This window comes from Macrotis lagotis, chromosome 5, assembly GCF_037893015.1.
Source record: "Macrotis lagotis isolate mMagLag1 chromosome 5, bilby.v1.9.chrom.fasta, whole genome shotgun sequence".
Lineage (NCBI taxonomy): Eukaryota > Metazoa > Chordata > Mammalia > Peramelemorphia > Peramelidae > Macrotis > Macrotis lagotis.
In genome coordinates, this window is record NC_133662.1 from 8,088,961 (window position 1) to 8,106,710 (window position 17,750).

Genomic DNA, 17,750 nt, shown 5'->3' on the forward strand with positions numbered 1-17,750 from the left:
GATAGAGCACCAGCCCTGGAGTCAGGAATACCTGAGTTCAAATCGGACTTTAGACAATAATTACCTAGCTGTGTGGCCTTGGGCAAGCTACTTAACCCCATTTGCCTTGCAAAAAAAAAAAAAAAAACCACAACCTTGGCAGGCAATGTGATTTTATGTGGCCCCCTGTAGACTACTCACTAAAATGGCAAATCAAAATATATCGTCTATTGTTTCAATAAAACTTTTAAAGGTGAGATTTGACAGCACTGAACCATGTCATCCCATATACTCATCCACAGCCTTTTGCAGGACTATCTGCTGTCCATCATTTCCTCTTGTCTAAAGGAGAAGGAATAGGATAACCAGAAACTCAGAACCTCAGAATCACCAATGGTGGGGCTGTTCTCCCTCACTGGTCCTCTGCCCTCCCTCTATCACTATGTTCTTTAGTTACCTGTTTCTATTCTCTCTGTATTAGATCATGTATCTCTTTCTGGATCTGATTCTTTCTTCAATTCTCTTTCCCAGCACCCCCAGCACCCCAGTTCCCCTGGCCTGTGTTCTTTTCCCCAGTGGTTGGGGTGATTCTCCTGGTTCTGAGTGGGCTCCTGGTCCTCCAACTTATCCGGAGAAGACGCCGGGAGCATGGGGCTCTGTGGCTGCCCCCTGGTTTCTCCAGTAGGCCTCGACCTAGAACAAGACCTGCCCCCCGTGGACGCCGGCCCCCTCTGGGTGAAGATAGTATTGGACTCAAGTAAGAGCAGAGAGACCCCTCCAAAATTGCTCTGGAGGAATAGGAAAAGTTTACAGAAAGAGAGAAAATATGGGAAAAGAATAATATCACAGAAACAATGAATCCTAAGGACAGAATGAAATCAGCATACAGGATTGAATGACAGATCTCCCTTTAATCTATCAAATAAAAATTGGATCTTGAGGTCCTTGAGCAATTCATATTAACTCTAATCACAATTTCCTGTTCCTTCCCCCTCCCAGGCCATTGAAACCAGAGACTGAGGCTGATGAGGATGGGGTCGTGATTTGCTCAGGTCCTGAAGAGAGAGAGGAAATATACCAGGTGAGGTGTATGAGATAAGAGAAGCAGCTTGGGATTTAGCATGGAATTGAGAGAGAAATCTATCCCTATTGCCTGCTTTTATTTTACCTAGGCTGAGGATGGGGCCCCATCACTCAAATGCCAACTCTGGCCTCTGAATGGAAGAAGACAAGAATGTCAACAGGTGGCCATGCTGACCCCTCCCCAGGAGGCTGAGAATGAAGTCACTGATTTAGATGCCTGTGGACCTGGTATGTAAATAATCTTCAGTATTAAAACAAAAAACAAAAAACCATCCATCCTCTTCCCTACCCCCACAGTGTTTAGAATCACTGAAATATAGAATATTAGGACTAGGAAAAAACCTTGAGAGATCTTGTCCAATACACCCCTATTTGTGATAAGGAAATTGAGGCCCATAGAATTTAAGTGCTTTGCCCTAGCTAGAACATATAGTTAGGTAGTAGCTTTTTTCTTTTTTAACTCCTCAGTTTCATTCCGAACCATCAAATCTGTTACTTTGTCCTTCTGTTGTTGGGTTGGTTTTTATCCCCTTGATTCTTCTCGTTCGCAGATGGGGTAACCCCCCTGATGTCAGCTGTGTGCTGCGGGGGATCAAAGTCTAGAATACAGGAGGGACTGTGCCCAAAGCCACAGGGAGCAGAGCCCTGGGAACCCCTCCTAGGTGGTGGGGCAAGCCCCCAAGCCCATACCATGGGGTCAGGGGAGACCCCACTGCACCTAGCAGCCCGATTCTCTCGTCTACATGCTGCCCGGCGCCTTCTTGAAGCTGGTGCCAATCCCAATGAGCCAGATCGAATGGGGCGTACCCCCCTCCACACAGCTGTGGCTGCTGATGCCCGAGAAGTCTGCCAGGTCAGGCCCCTGAAGGGAACAGAGATTGGGGGGAATAGTAAACACAATGAAGAATTTATGAGCAGGGCAGCTAGGTGGCACAGTGGATAGAGCACCAGCCCTGGAGTCAGGAGTACCTGAGTTCAAATCCAACCTCAGACCTTAATAATTACCTAGCTGTGTGGCCTTGGGCAAGCCACTTAACCCCATTGCCTTGCAAAAACTAAAAAAAAAAAAAAAAAAAATTATGAGAAAAATGCCACTCAGAGAGGATAGATAAGGTGAACAGAATGGTAAGGAAACAATGCTTTGAGCCAGCCCACAGGCCTCTCTGAGGCCTAATATCAGATTCCTAGGGCTGCTCTATTTGGAAATAGCACAAATCCCCTTTGTACTCCATTTTAAACTTTCTTCCATATAGAGACTATAGCTCAAGCACTGAGTCTTTTGGAGGTTTTTGAATACTGAGTTTCCTTCAATACCTGAATTTAGTGATCTGCAACATTAGGAATCTCATTATCTGATCTCAACATTCTCTGCTGTTACCACTACCTCTAAGTACCCAGTTTTAACACCCATTTCCCTCTTCCCCTTACACATATTCCAGATCACAAAAATAAATTTTCTAGGATTTAATTGCAAGGGAAAGGAAATAAATACAAATAATAATATATAAGGTTAAGGTAAATATAAATGTACACAAAGAAAAACCTTAGTTCCAGAATATTTAAATATTTTTAAATATTTAAAACATTTAATATTTTCTAACCTAATCTTTAAAATTCCTTTAGGCTTGTAAAGGCTTTGATGCCATCTATTTATCTGGGACCCCCAATTACTATGACATTCTACTTCCTCCAGGAGAATTTCCTCTTTCCTCCCAGAACAAAAATCCAAGGAAACTACTCCCCACCCCATCTGAATTCACTTTGATCCACTGGATTAAGTTCATTAGGTCATCTTCCCATTCCCAGGGTGATGTCCACTAATCATAATTTTTAGAGTGAGTTTTTATGTATTAAACCAAAAACCATAATTTGTGGACAACAAATTTAGGTAATGTTTTGCAAGACTTCAGCAACTAAAAAAACAACAGGGCTTGGCATCTAGTAAGCATAATTACCTAAAACAATGAAAGTTCCTATATTGCTAAATAACTTTCCTTTCACTTGGTAAAGGTTTTCACATCAAATAATTCAACACAAAGATCAAAGCTAATTAAAAAGGCCCTTTTCTTTCCTTCATCAGTAGGTCAGAGAGAATAGCAAGCAGGTGGACAGATAGATGAGCTTGGGACTGAAAAGGAAGAAAGGCTTGTGATATGAAAAAAGAAGAGGCTAGGGAAGAGAACTAAAAGAGGAAGAGAAGGATGGAATAAAGATGAGTATGAGTGAGAAAAGAAAAGTAAAAGAATAAGAAAGTTAAGCAAAGCAAGACTGTATAGAACACAAGAATGGGAATTCAAACAGCCTCACTGCTTCTTTCTATTGTCCTATGCCCACTCCCAATACTCTCTGCTCAAGCTCCTGCTTCGGAATAGGCAAACTTCAGTAGATGCTAGAACAGATGATGGGACAACACCCCTCATGCTGGCAGCTCGGCTGGCTGTAGAGGACATCATAGAAGAGCTGATTGCTGCCCAAACAGATGTAGGAGCCAGAGATAAATGGGGTAAGAACCTAGTGGAACAAATGGCTTCTAAAGAGGCTGATGAACTGGGGATTATTGGGGTGGGAAACAAATGGGATACCAAGGATATTCTTCCAATTCAACACAGTAATTAAGAATTTACTGTGTGTAAGACATGGTGCTTGATAGCTATTGAGGGTTCAAAGACAAAAATGTAAGTATTTGTCTCTCAGCTTCCATTACACTACAAGTACACAGAAAAATACAAGGCAGTTTGAGGTGGGAATAATCTTGCAGGACAAGGCACTTATACTGAACTTTGAAGGAAGCTAGAAATTCTAAGAGGCAGAGGGAAAAGGGAATACATGGGAAGGATTCTTAAAAGATGGTAAATGGTATATCAATATTTGGGGAGATTATGGGACTGCTTGCCTAGAACTTATAGAATATACAGAATATTGAAGGAAATAATATGAAATGAGTCTGGAAGGGCAGGTTAGAGAAATACTATGAAAAATTTGAACTACTAGGCCGAGAGGTTTGTATTTTCTTAAACCAGCACTGTAACAGTTTGATCAGAGAAATACTGGGGGGGGGTGGGTTACCTAAATTGCAGCAAATAATTTTGAGTCTCATCCTATTTTTGTGGGCTGAAAAAAAAAGCAGAAATATGTCAGTTAGATGTAATTACAGGGAGATGGGTTTGGAAGTGACTGAATACTTGGGCTTGAGTGGTATATCATTGGTACATCATATATATTACTAGGTATATCAATATGAAAGGAGGTCTACAGTAGATGACCTCTATTTTTCTTAACTTGTGTTATCTGCCAGAAACAGAATCCCCCAAAAAAGTGAGAGGGTAAAATATGAAGTTGAGTCTAAAAAAATTCAACAGGAATAAATATAAAGCCTTATACATGGGTTCAAGAAGTCAATTATGATAGAACAAGACCAGGGAACATGTTTAGACAGAGGTTTGGGAGAATTTCCAGTGCAGAGCTAAGATGGTGGCACAAAGCTAGGAAGTTCCTGGAACTTTTCCAGGAACAATTTTGAATGAAGTCTCTAAACAGCGACAGAATCCACCAAAAAAAAAAATGAAACAACTTTCCAGCAAGAGATCTTGGAAGAACTTCAAGATCTGTTATAGGAAAAAAAGGCAGTATAGACAAGAGTTGGGAAGCCAGAGTCTTTTAGTCACAGGACAGGTAAAGTCCCAGAGCAGATCTTCCAGCAGTAAGGGTTCCAACCCTAGTTGTGAGACCAGTGTTTTGAGCCTTGGGAAGCCGGTGTGGTGTAGGGCTATCCTAGCATAGGGAGCAAACCAGGAACACTGGAAATACCAGGGCAGAAAGCCAGGGACCAGAAGCCATCAAAAAAAGCTTGGGACTATATATATTCTATAACACAGGAACAGAGTTCAACTGACAAAATGAACAGAAAAACAAAGTACTAACCACTGACAGCTACTATTCTTATAGGGATGATAAAAATAACATCTCGGATGAGGAAGGCAGTGACAAAATGCCTACCTGTGAAACCCCTGAGGGGTTGATAAGCTGGTCTCAATTCCAAAAAGACTTCTTGGAAAAGCTCAAAAAAGAATTTTAAAACTCAAGTGATTCATGAAGGGAGAATTATGAAAAATTAATTGAAGAAAACAATAATTTTAAAATTAAAATTGACCAGATGGAAAACAAAATGCTAACTGAAGAAAATTTTTAAAAAATTAGAATTGGACAAATGGAAATGAATGACTCTGTGAGACACCAAGCTACCATCAAACCAAACCAAAAGACTGAAAAAAAAATAGAAGAAAATATTAAGTACCTCTTAGAAAAAATGATTGACCTGGAAAATACATAGAGGTTTATCTGAAAAAGTGGGTGTCTAAATGGACTGAAAGCTCAATGTGAATCAACCTTATGAAATAGCTAAACCAAACAGTAGAGAATACAACCTCGTTGAGTATGGCAAGGTAGATTTCAAAATGTACTGAAAGAATTCAAAGACTCAAGCTATCTTCAAGTAAAGGCATTTATTTGGGAGATCACAATCCCTGAGAGTGAGGTGGCTTCCCAAAAGGAGGCAAAGTTTCCAGGGATAAGTTAAAGTTGATCTGAATTCTGGTCTAGTCTATATATGAACTCAGGTCCTCCTGACTCCAGGGCCAGTGGTTTATCCACTGTGCCACCTAGCTGCCCCTCTAGTCTATATCTGAAGTATTGAATTCTGTTCTGGAAACCAAAGTTTAAGAAAGAAATTGATAGGCTGGGGAAAGATAAATAGGAGAAAGAAGGGGGCATTAAATCCCATAACAAGTGAAAAGAACTCTAGCATCTTTGAACAGGCTGCCTTTGAAATGTTATCCTATATAAGAGAAATTAGACTTATCTGACCCCAGATGGCAGAATAGAGAGCAATGGATAAATTGTTTCAAGGAAGCAAATTTAGGCTTCATGGAAGGAAAAACTTCCTAATTAGAAAGGGGCAAAAGTAAAATGAGCTACCTCAGGAGATGATAGGTTTGTTCCCATTGGATTATCAGGATTGTGGGTAGAACTAGATGGCCACTGAGATGTTTTGTATCTCTGGGATTCTGTGAGAATGGCATCAAAGATGAATTAGAAATATATTGCAAAATAGTACTGGAGATCACTGATGAAGGCCTGAACTAGGTAATCCCTTAATGGGCCTTAATTTCAGAGACAGATGCAAAAAAAATGTTGAGCTAGAATCATTCATACAGCATGGATAGTGCTGCTCTGAATTTGTGCAGTAACTTTCTACACTAAGAGCCTGAAGGGGGAAAAAAAAGTTTCAGATACCAGAAGACATCGAATGGATGTGGGTGGTTGATTGTTGATAGATATGGGAGCCACTCTTGTAAAGGTGATAATTAAACTTGGGAGAGTCGATGCTATCACCAAGAGAGAAATCTGGGAACCTAAGCCAAAGAACTGACAGATAGCTATACCTAGAGGGTAGGAGCGGATATGGATGCTGACTTTTAGAGGTAGAGAATGAGAACTGAGGGGGGAAACAAATCATTGATCTAGCATTTAAGAGATAGAGGCTACAGTTTCAGCTGATTGATGAGGATGGAAGTGGATGGTAGAGGGCTGAGAAGTGGGAGATGAAGCTTTGAAGAAGAAATAATTACGAAATTCAGGGTCCGCGGCAGGCTCACAGAAAAGAGGCTCATGGGGGGGTGTACCCCGACTCTGCCTGCATAGTCCGGCTAGGTAGGGAAAGCTAGGTGGGAATCAAGTGGGAAGGGAGGGTCGGCCCTACCCCCCGGGCCACAGAACAATAGGCCCATTGTCCCTGAGGGTGACATCACCGGGCAGAGCTTCCTGCCGCCGCTACGGTCTCCATGGTAACGCTGCCCACCGCGGACCGGGCCAGTCGGCGCCGCTCCCAGTCTCGTGAGAAACTTCAGTCCTCTAACCCCCTTTGCCTGTGTCTGCCTCCCCAGGAAAGACAGCCCTCCACTGGGCCGCCGCGGTGAACAACGCTCGCGCCGCCAGCGCCCTGCTCCAGGCCGGGGCCGACAAGGACGCTCGGGACAACAGGGTCAGCGCGGGGGGCGGCTCTGCCCGGGGGAGGAGGGGAGGAAGGAAGGAAGGGAGGGGGCAAGAAGGAGAAGAGACGGGGCGGGGGCGGCCAGGCCAGCTCCCTGACCCCGCCTGCCCGCTCCTCCTCCCCAGGAGCAGACGCCGCTCTTCCTCACTGCCCGGGAAGGGGCGCTGGAAGCGGCCCGGTTGTTGTTGCAAGCAGGGGCGGCCCGGGGCCTGAGCGACCAGGCGGGGCTGCTGCCCCAAGACATCGCCCGGCAGCGGGGACACTGGGACCTGCTCGCGCTCCTGGAAGGGGAAGGGCTTCCGGAGCCCCGGCCCTGCGTGCGTCACCAAGCCTGCCCGGGCTCGGGGGGCGGAGAGCACCCCGACGCCGGCGCCTTCCCGCGCACTAGGACCTGCTCCGGAGGCGGCGCTCCCCCGCGCGGCCGGATGACGTCGGGAGGAGGAAGCGCGCCCGGGGGCGGGGCCTACCCTCCCAGCCAAACAATGCCCGGGGAGGTGGCTGCACGTGGGGGCGCGGCCTGCCCCCGGAGCCCCAGCCGGAGCCTCTCGGCGGGCCTCGGTCTCCGCCCTAGGTTACTGTTGCACCGAGGGGGCGGTCCCAGGAACGTAATGAACACCGGCGGCCGGTCTTATGATTGGGTGGCTCTGGGAGCCTGTGGCCCCGCCCCCAGGACTCCGGCCCCGCCCCCTCGCCTTGCTCCTCCCCTCGAGCAAAGCCCCCCCCAAGCCGCCTGGGTCCCCGATCCCTGAGTGATACCTCCCCTAAGCCGAGAAAGTTAAGGGGATTAAAGTGGTTTTGTTGGGGAGATGGATGCAACCATCCCTTTCCTGCAGCTTCCAGTACCACCTCCACTCCGAAGAAAGATGGGTCTGATGAGTAGAAACCTAGAAAAGAGTATGGGCTAACCAAAAATACAGGAATGCTTAGAATCCTCTGAAACAAGTGAGAATTGCCCCCAGAGAAAGGAAACAGGGTATGAAATTGTGGGTTTTTTTTTTCCTGTACAGATGGCTTCGAATGGGAGCCTGCTTCTGGAGAAGCCCCAGTTCAGAACCAATGACTCCTTGTATTTCTCCCTTCCCCCATTCAATGAGATTACTTAAGGATGAGGCAGCTCTTCCAGTCATCTCCCTACTATCTCTGATGAACTCAATCATGTTTCTTCTAATAAAGCTGAACTTCAAATTTCTTGTTTTCCCTTGGGACTGAGAGATTGTAGGGAAAGTGGTGGGGCCATGGCACAGCACTGGAGTGTCTACTGGCTAGACTCCTGGGACTTCCACTAAGCCCAACCTAAAATTAGTTTTACAGGAATGAGTACTTAAAATGCATGTGGGAAAAACAGGACATTTTACGGTTCTCCTAGAGAATTTAAGTCATCACAGGGATCAAATAAAAAACTTTCCAAACTATCTTCTTTGACTGTGGAGGAATCCAGCCTCCTTAGTCTGTTGACATTCCCAATCTAAATGTACAATAGCCACTCAAATGAATATGAGGATAGATTTAAAGGGTAGAATTTGTGCAACTTGGGATAAAGGGAAAGAAGGGTGCTAAAGATCTTAAAGGAAATGTCTACTTGTCTTCAGCGTTAGAGTCATCCTGTCCAGGAACTAGAGATTACCCAGTATCTAGAGTCTTTGGGAAGGTGGAGAGCTGATTATTAGGGAAAAACCTGTGTGTCCTTAGGGGCCCAAGTACATGAGGTCTCAATCTCAATTTCTCTCAGTGCCCATCCCGCTTACTATCAAATGATTTCCACAGTCCAGAACAGACATATAAGGGTTTTTCCTCCATGCAAAAGAGATCCAAAGGAATTGTCATATCTACTTTTTTGTTCCTAGTTTCTTAGCCCTGACTACTGAAAAGTTGCCCCAGCCCCAAGGTCTAAACTTGATCCTTAAGGGCAGCTAGGTGGCACAGTGAACAGAACACCAGCCTTGGAGTCAGGAGTACCTGGGTTCAAATCCAACCCCAGACACTTAATTACCTAGCCATGTGGCCTTGGGCAAGCCACTTAACTCCATTGCCCTGAAAAATCTAAAAAAACAAACAAACAAACAAACTTGATCCTTCATGAATCTTGACTTTACAACTCTTTTAAGAAAAGGACCATCCTTTCACCATATATCTTTGGATCCTTAGCCTGGAGTTGGAGAAATAGTATCATAGGATTGTAGCCAAGGAGGACCTTAGAAGTACCCTAAGTCCCAAGATCACAGATTAATAGATCTAGAACTGAAAGGTACCTCAGAAGCCAGTCCCAAAGATACAGGGAGATGGAAGGACACAAGTCAGAAGAAAGAAATCAAAGTTCTATGATTCTAAAACCTATGTCTTTTCCCCCATACTATGCTGAGGAAATTTAAAAGGGTCTGTGACTTCAGCATACCAGAACACCATGTATTCATGTCTTTCTCCTTTCTGCTACTTGCCCATGTCTGTGTTCACCACAGAGTGTCTCCCATACACAGTGGAGACTACTTTTATTTCCTCTTGACATTGGAAGACTATCAGTGGAGTGTGCAGACTGCTCATTAGTTAGCCCTCCCACTTGCCATCTCAATAACCCATCCTCCTTCATTCTACACTGTCCTTTGAGTGAAACTCATTTTTCAGTTCTTTTGAAACTGTCATGTATAACCACTCAACACTTTGGAAAACTGGTATTAAAAAAAACAGCACTTTGTCTAAAGAAATTTGTTGGAGAGACTTCAGAATTGATGTTTTTATGCTAGCAAATCACTACATTTATACAGGTTGTAAATACTTGTGGTTTAATCAACTAATGCAGAAGCTTCTCATTGGAATTCTTCATTCAAGTTGGAGGCATACAGGAGAAAGTAGGAGGTTCTGAGTCTGAAGTATTCTGGCAATTCACTTGACCTCCCTAAACCTGTCTCTCCTCTGTAAAATGGGCATTTGATATTGGCATTTCCTACATCAAGATTTTGTTTTTGGTTTTTAATGAAGTGACAGATAAATGTGTAGTATCATCATTAATACTCTCCTACCTCCCAAAAAACTTCCCAAGCCCAGGTGGATATGGGGGGAGAGATTTTAAGGAAAAAAATCTATAAGGTCAGGGCTATTCCCTAGTGGAGGGAAAGGACTGGGGCGGGGGGGGGGGGGGGGGGGGGCAGCCTGAGGAGTAAAACCACTTCCTCTACAGCTAGTTCCTGTGTTGACAGAGTCAGCTAGGAAGGATAGAGGACCTGTTATGGGGGAGGGAAGAGGGGTAAAGAGAAAGGGGTAGAAATGCCTAAGACTATCCCCCTAATAGCTATTTCTCCCCATCAACATCCACTTTTCCCCAGCCTTCTCAAACTGAAAAAAGTAGGTTGTACTGAATCCCTTATATACCCTTGGGGATAAAAGACTAAGGGCAATGGAGGGTGGGAAAGGGGAACAGGAGGAAGTTGGGGGGGGAACGTCAGTAAGAGGGATGGGCGGGGTTTAGGATGGGGGGGGCCAACCCAGAACCCAGCTTCCTTCTTAGAACCCAGGCTGGTCATCAAGCTCTCCCCCCACCCTATTCTATCTCCTTCTACCTTCAAGGGCTCAGGTGTCTAAGTCTATACCCAGCACCTACTACCTCCAAGACCCTTCCCACCTCCCCTACTAAAGGGGATGGAGACAGAGAGACTCCAGGAAGAAGAGGAAGAGATTGAGCAGGTGAGTAGGGGAAAGTTGGGAGAAACGCAGAAAGAGGAAAATAGTTACAAAAGAACAAATTATAGACTGAGATATACAAAGAAACAGAATGGTTTGAAGTACCAAACCTATCTGTGATCCTACTTATCATTTTCAGAGTCTTCCCTCAGAAGATCAAGGTTGGCCCCCATTGAATACTATCAGACCTTGGAGATCTGCACCCCCAACCCCTCCCCATTCCAGGGACCAAAAGACAGGTAACTCAATTATTACTTCTCTTTTTAATCATGACCCCAACCTTATCTCTGGCCTTTGTACCAATCTCAGACCCAGGCCTAACCCCTGTCTCATTTCTAACTGGCATCTTCTCTCAATCCAGACTCCCCATCAGCCCCGCCCCAACTGTAACAAGTGTGTCTCTTATAGCACTCCAATATTCAGTCTTCCCCACCATGTCTCTTCTACTCCTCCTGTCCCTAACTCCTCAACCTTCAAATCTCCCCCAGTCCTGGGACCTCGCTCGGCCTCCATGCTCTCTCTGCAGACAGAACTCTTCCTGGACTTAGTAGCAGAAGCTCAGTCCAAGAGGCTGGAAGGACAAAGAGCCACCTTTCATACTCCCTCTGACTCCTTAGCCACAGGCTCAGTCCGAGTCCAGGTTACAGAGGACAGAGACCAACTCTACAGCACTATCCTCAGTCACCAGGTGAGACCAGAGTCTTCCTAACTTCCCTTAGATAATCCAGATCTACCCAGCTCCTTGGCCCTCAGTTTCCCATTCACATAGCATCCTCTCCTCTAATAGACTCAGGAATCTGTACCACACCCAACCCCTTATCCCAACTTTTGCTCCCTTTAGAGAGAAAGTCAGGTATCTGACCCCAATCAGTTTCTGAATGGTCCCCTACCCTATCCCTCAACCCCAGGGGGACACCGTTCCCTCAGGTATCCAATTTCTCCCTCACCTTCTCACCTCACTTCTGCCCCCTCTTCTTCCCAGTGCCAGCGTATTGAAGCTCAGCGGTCAGACCCGCCCCTTCCACCAGGAGGGCAAGAGCTTCTGGAGCTGCTGTTGAGGGTGCAGGGAGGTGGTCGAATGGAGGAGCAAAGGTCCAGACCTCCTACACATACCTGCTGAGCTCTTCCCTCTCTCCTCCTGAAGTTGGAGGTTTGGGAGATTGGAGTAAGGACCTGAGAACACTGCCTAGAAATTATCTCAGCACAAGCCTGTCTCCAGAGAGTGCAGAAGGCAGCGAACATCTCTGAATCAACTCCCCACCTTCATTCTTCTCTGTGGGTGTACTAAAGCTGAGATCCCTAAACTTTCCCCCTTAAGGCCAGGAAACCTGGAATTCCTCTAGCAGAAACAAGATTGAGGAAAGGAAGGATAGAGGATAAGAACATTATGGGGGAGGGGTGAAAGGGGGAAATCTGGTAACTTGAACTCTCCCTGGAGGACACTCTACCCTCTTTGTTCTGCTTGGATCTGAAGTGCAGAGGTCTGTAAGGAATGACAGAAAGAATATCCAGATCCAACCAGATAGGTACTGCTAGAAAATGACAGCTTCCCAAAGGTTTTTCTGGCCCTCCTAAGAAATTCCCTGGGGAAGTGCAAATGGGACAGCACCTCCAAACCTTACCCCAAGTTGTTTCCTAAATGCAGAAGTCATTGCCCCCTAAGGGGGATCGATTTCCATCTGCACTCCCTCCCTTCCTTCAATGAGGCCAAGACCTTTGAGACTGCCTGATACACAACTGTGGCCTCCTTACTGCTTCCCTGGACCTTTCCCTTCAGTGAAAGGGAGATTAGACCCCTCCAGCCCCTTCACCCTATCAACCTTTCTCATCCTTTTGGAGGACAAGATGAAGAGGGGGGAGGTCTCAAAACAAATCAGAGATCCCTTCTCCTCCATCCCACCTCCCCAGATGCTTGATGTTTCAATTTTGTGAATAAATTTAATTTCCTTCTCTTTTGAAGACTGGTGACTAAATGAGGTGGGGGGGGGGGGGTGGAATCTTCCCAGAGAGGAGCAGAGGGGGAAAGGCCTGAGGCAAGGGTTGGGGAGCTCTCCTTTGTCTGGCTTCGGGCCAGCTCACCTCCCAGGCTGCTTAATTACTTGTTCATTAAGCTCCGGCTGGAGACCTCCCTAATTACAAGCCCACCTCCTCCCTTCCCCTCCCGCTTGCACTCTCCGGGCTTTAATAAGTACAACTGGGAGGGGAGGCTTTAGGACAAGGGATATGAACGGAGCTGTCCAGGAAGCCAGCCATCTGGCATCTCAGCCCCTTCCCTTCTGAGGATTCCAGTGCCACCGTCTCCTCCAGCCCCTGATTTCCTTCCCCACCGAAGATCAAAACAAGCATCAGGCCCTCAGTTCTAGCCTTTCTATCTTTCTCCGCAGCAGAACCTTCTTCCCACATCTTCTCTTTTCCCCCCTCCTCCTCTTCGGTCTAATTCTCCGCCCACAACTCCTCCCTGTTCCTCCTCCCCTCTCTCCTCCTCTTCCTCCTAGCCTCCCCTCCCCCAGCCTCCCCCCTCCTCCCTCCCTCTCTCACACACACACCCCCGCCTGGGCCTCCTCTCTCTCCGGCTCCATTTTCTCCACCGCTGGGGGCCCGGGTCTCCTCTGGGGGGGCCCAGCCCATATCCCAGAGCTCCCTCCCAGGGCAGGGGCCCCCCAGGGAGCCAGGAGACTGGGAGACAGGCGGGGGAGGTGGCAATAGGGGCATCGGCCCAAGCAATTTTTCAAGAAAAGGGGAGAACCCCGGAGAGAGAAGGGGCTGATCGGGAGGGGGCTCCGGGGGGAGGGGGGCCCCCCCCAGCTATGGACGAAAGGCTACTAGGACCGCCCCCTCCAGGCGGGGGCCGAGGAGGCCTGGGGCTAGTAAGTGGAGAGCCAGGGGGACCTGGGGAACCTCCCGGTGGTGGAGAACCTGGAGGGGGTGCTGGGGGGGTCCCAGGAGGACGGGGAAAGCAGGACATCGGGGACATCCTGCAGCAGATCATGACCATCACCGACCAAAGCCTGGATGAGGCCCAGGCCAAGTGAGTCCCCCCTAAACCCTTCTCCAAATCTAAGACTTTTTCACACAGACGGGCTTTTGGGACCTTCCCCCATATTCCTGACCCCTTGCAGTCCTCCCACTGTTTTTTGGTTCCTCTTTTAGTCCCCCCCAATTAATCTTACCCTCTCCCCACCCCTTTACTGTAAGGAACCCCTGGTTAGCTAGGCCCCCTTGGACCTGCCCTCCACAATCTCTTTAGGTTTCTAGTGTTCTATCCAGCTCCTGACCTCTCTGTAACCCCTAAACCCTTGAAAATAACCAATCCTCCAAGGCTGTCTTTTAGCACCCAGACTAGGATTTTTCTCATCACAGCTTCTAGTATTCTTACCCACAACCTCTCCCAGATCACTTGATTTCAAACTCCTGGTCCCCCTCCGCTCTCATTTTATCTAGACTCCCAGATCCCCAACCCTTCTCATTGGGCTTCCCCTGCTCTTCTACTTAAATTCCTTCAAATTATCTTTTGTATTTACTTACCCCTTCTCCACAGCTTCCCCTCTAACTTCCTCCTAGGGACCCCCAAACTCTTAGCCTGAATTTATTTCCTGGCTCCAAGTCTTTCTCTTTAATCCATTGATCTTCCTGTTAGTCTCAGTGAGTCTCCTAAATTCTTTCATATCCTTTTTGAACTTATTTCTCCATGTCCCAGAACACTTCACTTTGTGGAGACATTTTCTCAGTCCTCCCAAAACAGACACATACATACATGCATACATACAATACACCCCGTTCCTAATTTCTACTTAATCCTTCTAGTCTTTCCCAGAATCCAAGACCTGGCCCTTTGGTCTCTCATTTCCTTCACCCCCAAACTTCTTTCTACCTTTCTTACTTCTCCCTGGAGTTCTTTCTCTGTTCTTGTCCCTCAGTTTTTTCCACCTCTTGCCCAATGCTGACATACTTCTTTCAGTGACTCTCCTAATCCTCTTTCATCCCCCAGGAAACATGCCCTAAATTGCCACCGAATGAAACCTGCTCTTTTCAGTGTCCTATGTGAGATCAAAGAGAAGACTGGTATGTATGCTCCCCTTCATACCCCTTTTCTGGGAATGAAATCCAGGTCACAGTAAAGGCAGGGGTAAGCAGGAGGATGGGTCCACTGGTGAGAGGGAAGGTAGGAAAGGAACTAGGGACTCTATGCAGAGTTTTCCAAGGGAAAGAATAAGAGCTTTTGGGGTAGTTAGATGTCATAGAACTAAAGCTTTTTAAAAAGGACCTCAAAGGCTGTCTAGTCCAACCCCCTCATTTATAGGTGAGGTAACCAAAGTTCAGGAAGGTTAAATGAAATTGCCCCAAAATACACAGATAGTTAAGTGTTGAAGACAGGATTTGAACCCATTCCCTCAAGCCCAATGCTTCATCCTGCATCCTAGGCCTCAGTATCCGAAGCTCACAGGAAGAAGAGCCTGTGGACCCCCAGCTGATGCGTTTGGACAACATGCTTCTGGCAGAAGGGGTGGCAGGACCGGAAAAAGGAGGAGGGTCTGCAGCTGCTGCTGCAGCAGCAGCAGCCTCTGGGGGTGGAGTGTCTCCTGATAACTCCATTGAGCACTCCGACTATCGAAGTAAACTGGCCCAGATCCGCCATATCTACCATTCTGAGCTGGAGAAGTATGAACAGGTACAGAGAAGCTCCTTGGGCTAAGTCAAGGAGAGGGGCTTTGGGAGGCTTTGGAAGGGGTCTCTGCATACCAACTGACCCCCTGGTCATCCTCCCAGGCATGTAACGAGTTCACTACCCATGTGATGAACCTGCTTCGAGAGCAGAGTCGTACACGGCCTGTGGCTCCCAAGGAGATGGAGCGTATGGTTGGTATCATCCACCGAAAATTCAGTGCCATTCAGATGCAGCTCAAACAGAGCACATGTGAAGCCGTCATGATCCTTCGCTCACGTTTCCTGGATGCTAGGTGGGGATTATGAAATACAGGATCCCAACCCATGCCTCTTTTACTAGCCTGCTTCCTTTTATTGATCCCTCCCTACCACCACAAATCCATCTCTTAGGGGCTCCATCATTCTCACAAACCCTCTCCCTGTCCCTGTAGAAGAAAGCGCCGTAACTTCAGCAAACAGGCTACTGAGGTCTTAAATGAGTATTTCTACTCTCACCTGAGTAACCCTTATCCCAGTGAAGAGGCCAAGGAGGAGCTTGCCAAGAAGTGTGGGATCACTGTTTCCCAGGTAATGATGTCAGGTACTGTGAAATGAAAGACTTCTGTATCCTTAGGAGAGAGGGAAGTGAGAAGAGTTGAATAAACAATTTTGCAAGTTGAGTGGATTAAGATACTGAGAAATGAGTGATTGAAAGAATATTAAAATATATGGTGAATCTCACAATTTAAGGGAAATCACTTGGGAAGGGATGGTTCTTGTTAACTCTTAAAGAGAGGGAAGAAAGGAGGGTAGTAAAGTCAGGGGGCTTCAGAGAATGCTTCTCTTCCTCTTAGTTCTTTCCTTTCCTCTCTTTTTTTTTTTCTTCAATCTCTCTCCTACTTTCAAAGGTCTCTAACTGGTTTGGCAACAAGCGCATCAGATATAAGAAGAATATTGGGAAGTTCCAGGAAGAAGCAAATATCTATGCAGTGAAAACTGCTGTGTCTGTCACTCAAGGGGGCCATAGCCGTGCCAGTTCCCCTACACCTCCCTCTTCTGCAGGTTGGACCTCTCATTGGTTTACACTCTCTGAATTTGCATCCTTTTACTATCTGATCTAAGTCATAGCAGAAAGGGGCCCAACACAGCATATAGTACAAGCCATCTTAGAGAGCTTATCCCCTGCTTTCTCTTCTAGTAGAGAAGGTCCATAGGAGGGAATGAGAAAGTAAAGTCTGCCCTTTCTAGATTAACAATATTTTTCACCAGTCTTTTGTATCTGGAAGTAAACCCCCATGAGAAGCAGGTCTGTGGTGCTTCTAGGGAGAAGTGATAGAATCCACATATCTTGAGTTTCCTTACTCTCTCTTCTTTTGCTTCCCCATAGGCTCTGGTGGTTCTTTCAACCTCTCAGGATCTGGAGACATGTTCCTAGGGCTGCCTGGGCTCAATGGAGACTCCTACCCCAGTTCCCAGGTCAGTTGCACAAGGTCAAGAGTCTCCCTGATACCTTCCCTCCCCTGCTGCAATATGTCCATATGCATTTCGTCTTGTAATTCTAGGATATAAGAACCTCTTCTCTTGCCTTGGTCTCCCCTTTTCCCAAGGGATATAGGTGACATTTCTTTTGCAGCTCCCTTTTCCCCCTCACCCCTCCTTTTGCCTCTCTCAGGTTGAATCGCTCCGTCACTCAATGGGCCCTGGGGGCTACGGGGATAACCTTGGGGGAGGCCAGATGTACAGCCCCCGGGAAATGAGGGTGAGTCTGTATTTAGAACCACCCCTACTCTCCCCAGGATTGGAGAGACTTCCTCTACACTCTCTTACAACCTTTCTCAAAACATGAGAACCTCCTCCCTTACAATACTATATGTCCCTCTTTTTTCCCAGGCTAATGGTGGCTGGCAGGAGGCAGTGACCCCATCTTCAGTGACCTCCCCAACAGAGGGACCTGGGAGTGTTCACTCAGATACATCCAACTAATCCAGTCTCTGAGGTCTCAGGGGTGGGAGCACATGGGGTGACTCTTGGTGAGGCCCCAGATATCCAGTGGACATACCCCACCCAGAGAAGCACAAGGCAGAGGGGCAAATGGGGTTTTTTCCTCATGAAGAAGGCGTCTCAGAGCTGGGGGTGTGAACCACAGGGTGGGAAGGATCTCCCAAGAGACCCTTCTCTGTTCCCTCCTCATTCCTACCCTCTACCCTGCTTCTTTCCTTCTCTTTAGTCTCTGTCTGTCTGTCTGTCTCTCTCTCTCTCTCTCTCTCTCTCTCTCTCTCTCTCTCTCTCTCTCTCTCTGACATGACATATTCCTCTTGCCCTC

At 46.9% G+C, this 17,750-nt stretch overlaps 3 protein-coding genes and 1 long non-coding RNA gene across 7 annotated transcripts in view; 3 read left to right on the forward strand and 1 right to left on the reverse strand.

The window, feature by feature from the left end:
* The window catches only part of NOTCH4 (notch receptor 4), a 33,838-nt gene extending 23,668 nt beyond the window's left edge, over positions 1-10,170 (forward strand). The window contains exons 24-30 of the mRNA XM_074236624.1: positions 511-736; positions 979-1,060; positions 1,152-1,290; positions 1,614-1,915; positions 3,418-3,565; positions 7,005-7,102; positions 7,237-10,170. Coding sequence (XP_074092725.1) covers positions 511-736; positions 979-1,060; positions 1,152-1,290; positions 1,614-1,915; positions 3,418-3,565; positions 7,005-7,102; positions 7,237-7,860 — 1,619 coding nt within the window. The 3' untranslated portion in view covers positions 7,861-10,170. The remainder of the gene's footprint in view (positions 1-510; positions 737-978; positions 1,061-1,151; positions 1,291-1,613; positions 1,916-3,417; positions 3,566-7,004; positions 7,103-7,236) is intronic.
* On the reverse strand, positions 102-7,512 carry LOC141523446 (uncharacterized). The gene is made up of 3 exons (XR_012478490.1): positions 6,690-7,512; positions 4,129-4,173; positions 102-1,924 (listed from the first exon to the last, which is right to left on the reverse strand). It is a non-coding gene; the product is annotated as an uncharacterized LOC141523446 (long non-coding RNA).
* A 133-nt stretch (positions 10,171-10,303) lies between the features above and the next one.
* Positions 10,304-11,911, forward strand: GPSM3 (G protein signaling modulator 3). Of its 2 annotated transcripts, XM_074236646.1 has the most exons (5): positions 10,304-10,447; positions 10,670-10,786; positions 10,923-11,022; positions 11,272-11,471; positions 11,766-11,911. In XM_074236646.1, the coding sequence occupies exons 2-5, from the start codon at positions 10,742-10,744 to the stop codon at positions 11,901-11,903; spliced, it is 483 nt and encodes a 160-aa protein (XP_074092747.1). In that variant the 5' UTR covers positions 10,304-10,447; positions 10,670-10,741; the 3' UTR covers positions 11,904-11,911. The 2 variants fall into 2 exon arrangements, with proteins under 2 accessions (XP_074092747.1, XP_074092746.1); XM_074236645.1 differs by lacking the exon at positions 10,304-10,447 and having other exon boundaries at positions 10,593-10,786.
* A 72-nt stretch (positions 11,912-11,983) lies between these two features.
* Positions 11,984-17,725, forward strand: PBX2 (PBX homeobox 2). Of its 3 annotated transcripts, none has more exons than XM_074236632.1 (9): positions 11,984-12,058; positions 14,772-14,845; positions 15,205-15,452; positions 15,551-15,741; positions 15,880-16,015; positions 16,336-16,489; positions 16,815-16,903; positions 17,100-17,186; positions 17,318-17,725. In XM_074236632.1, the coding sequence occupies exons 2-9, from the start codon at positions 14,797-14,799 to the stop codon at positions 17,408-17,410; spliced, it is 1,047 nt and encodes a 348-aa protein (XP_074092733.1). In that variant the 5' UTR covers positions 11,984-12,058; positions 14,772-14,796; the 3' UTR covers positions 17,411-17,725. The 3 variants fall into 3 exon arrangements, with proteins under 3 accessions (XP_074092733.1, XP_074092732.1, XP_074092734.1); XM_074236633.1 differs by lacking the exon at positions 11,984-12,058 and adding an exon at positions 13,300-13,811; XM_074236631.1 differs by lacking the exons at positions 11,984-12,058; positions 17,100-17,186 and adding an exon at positions 12,927-13,811.
* The last annotated feature ends 25 nt before the right edge of the window (positions 17,726-17,750 follow it).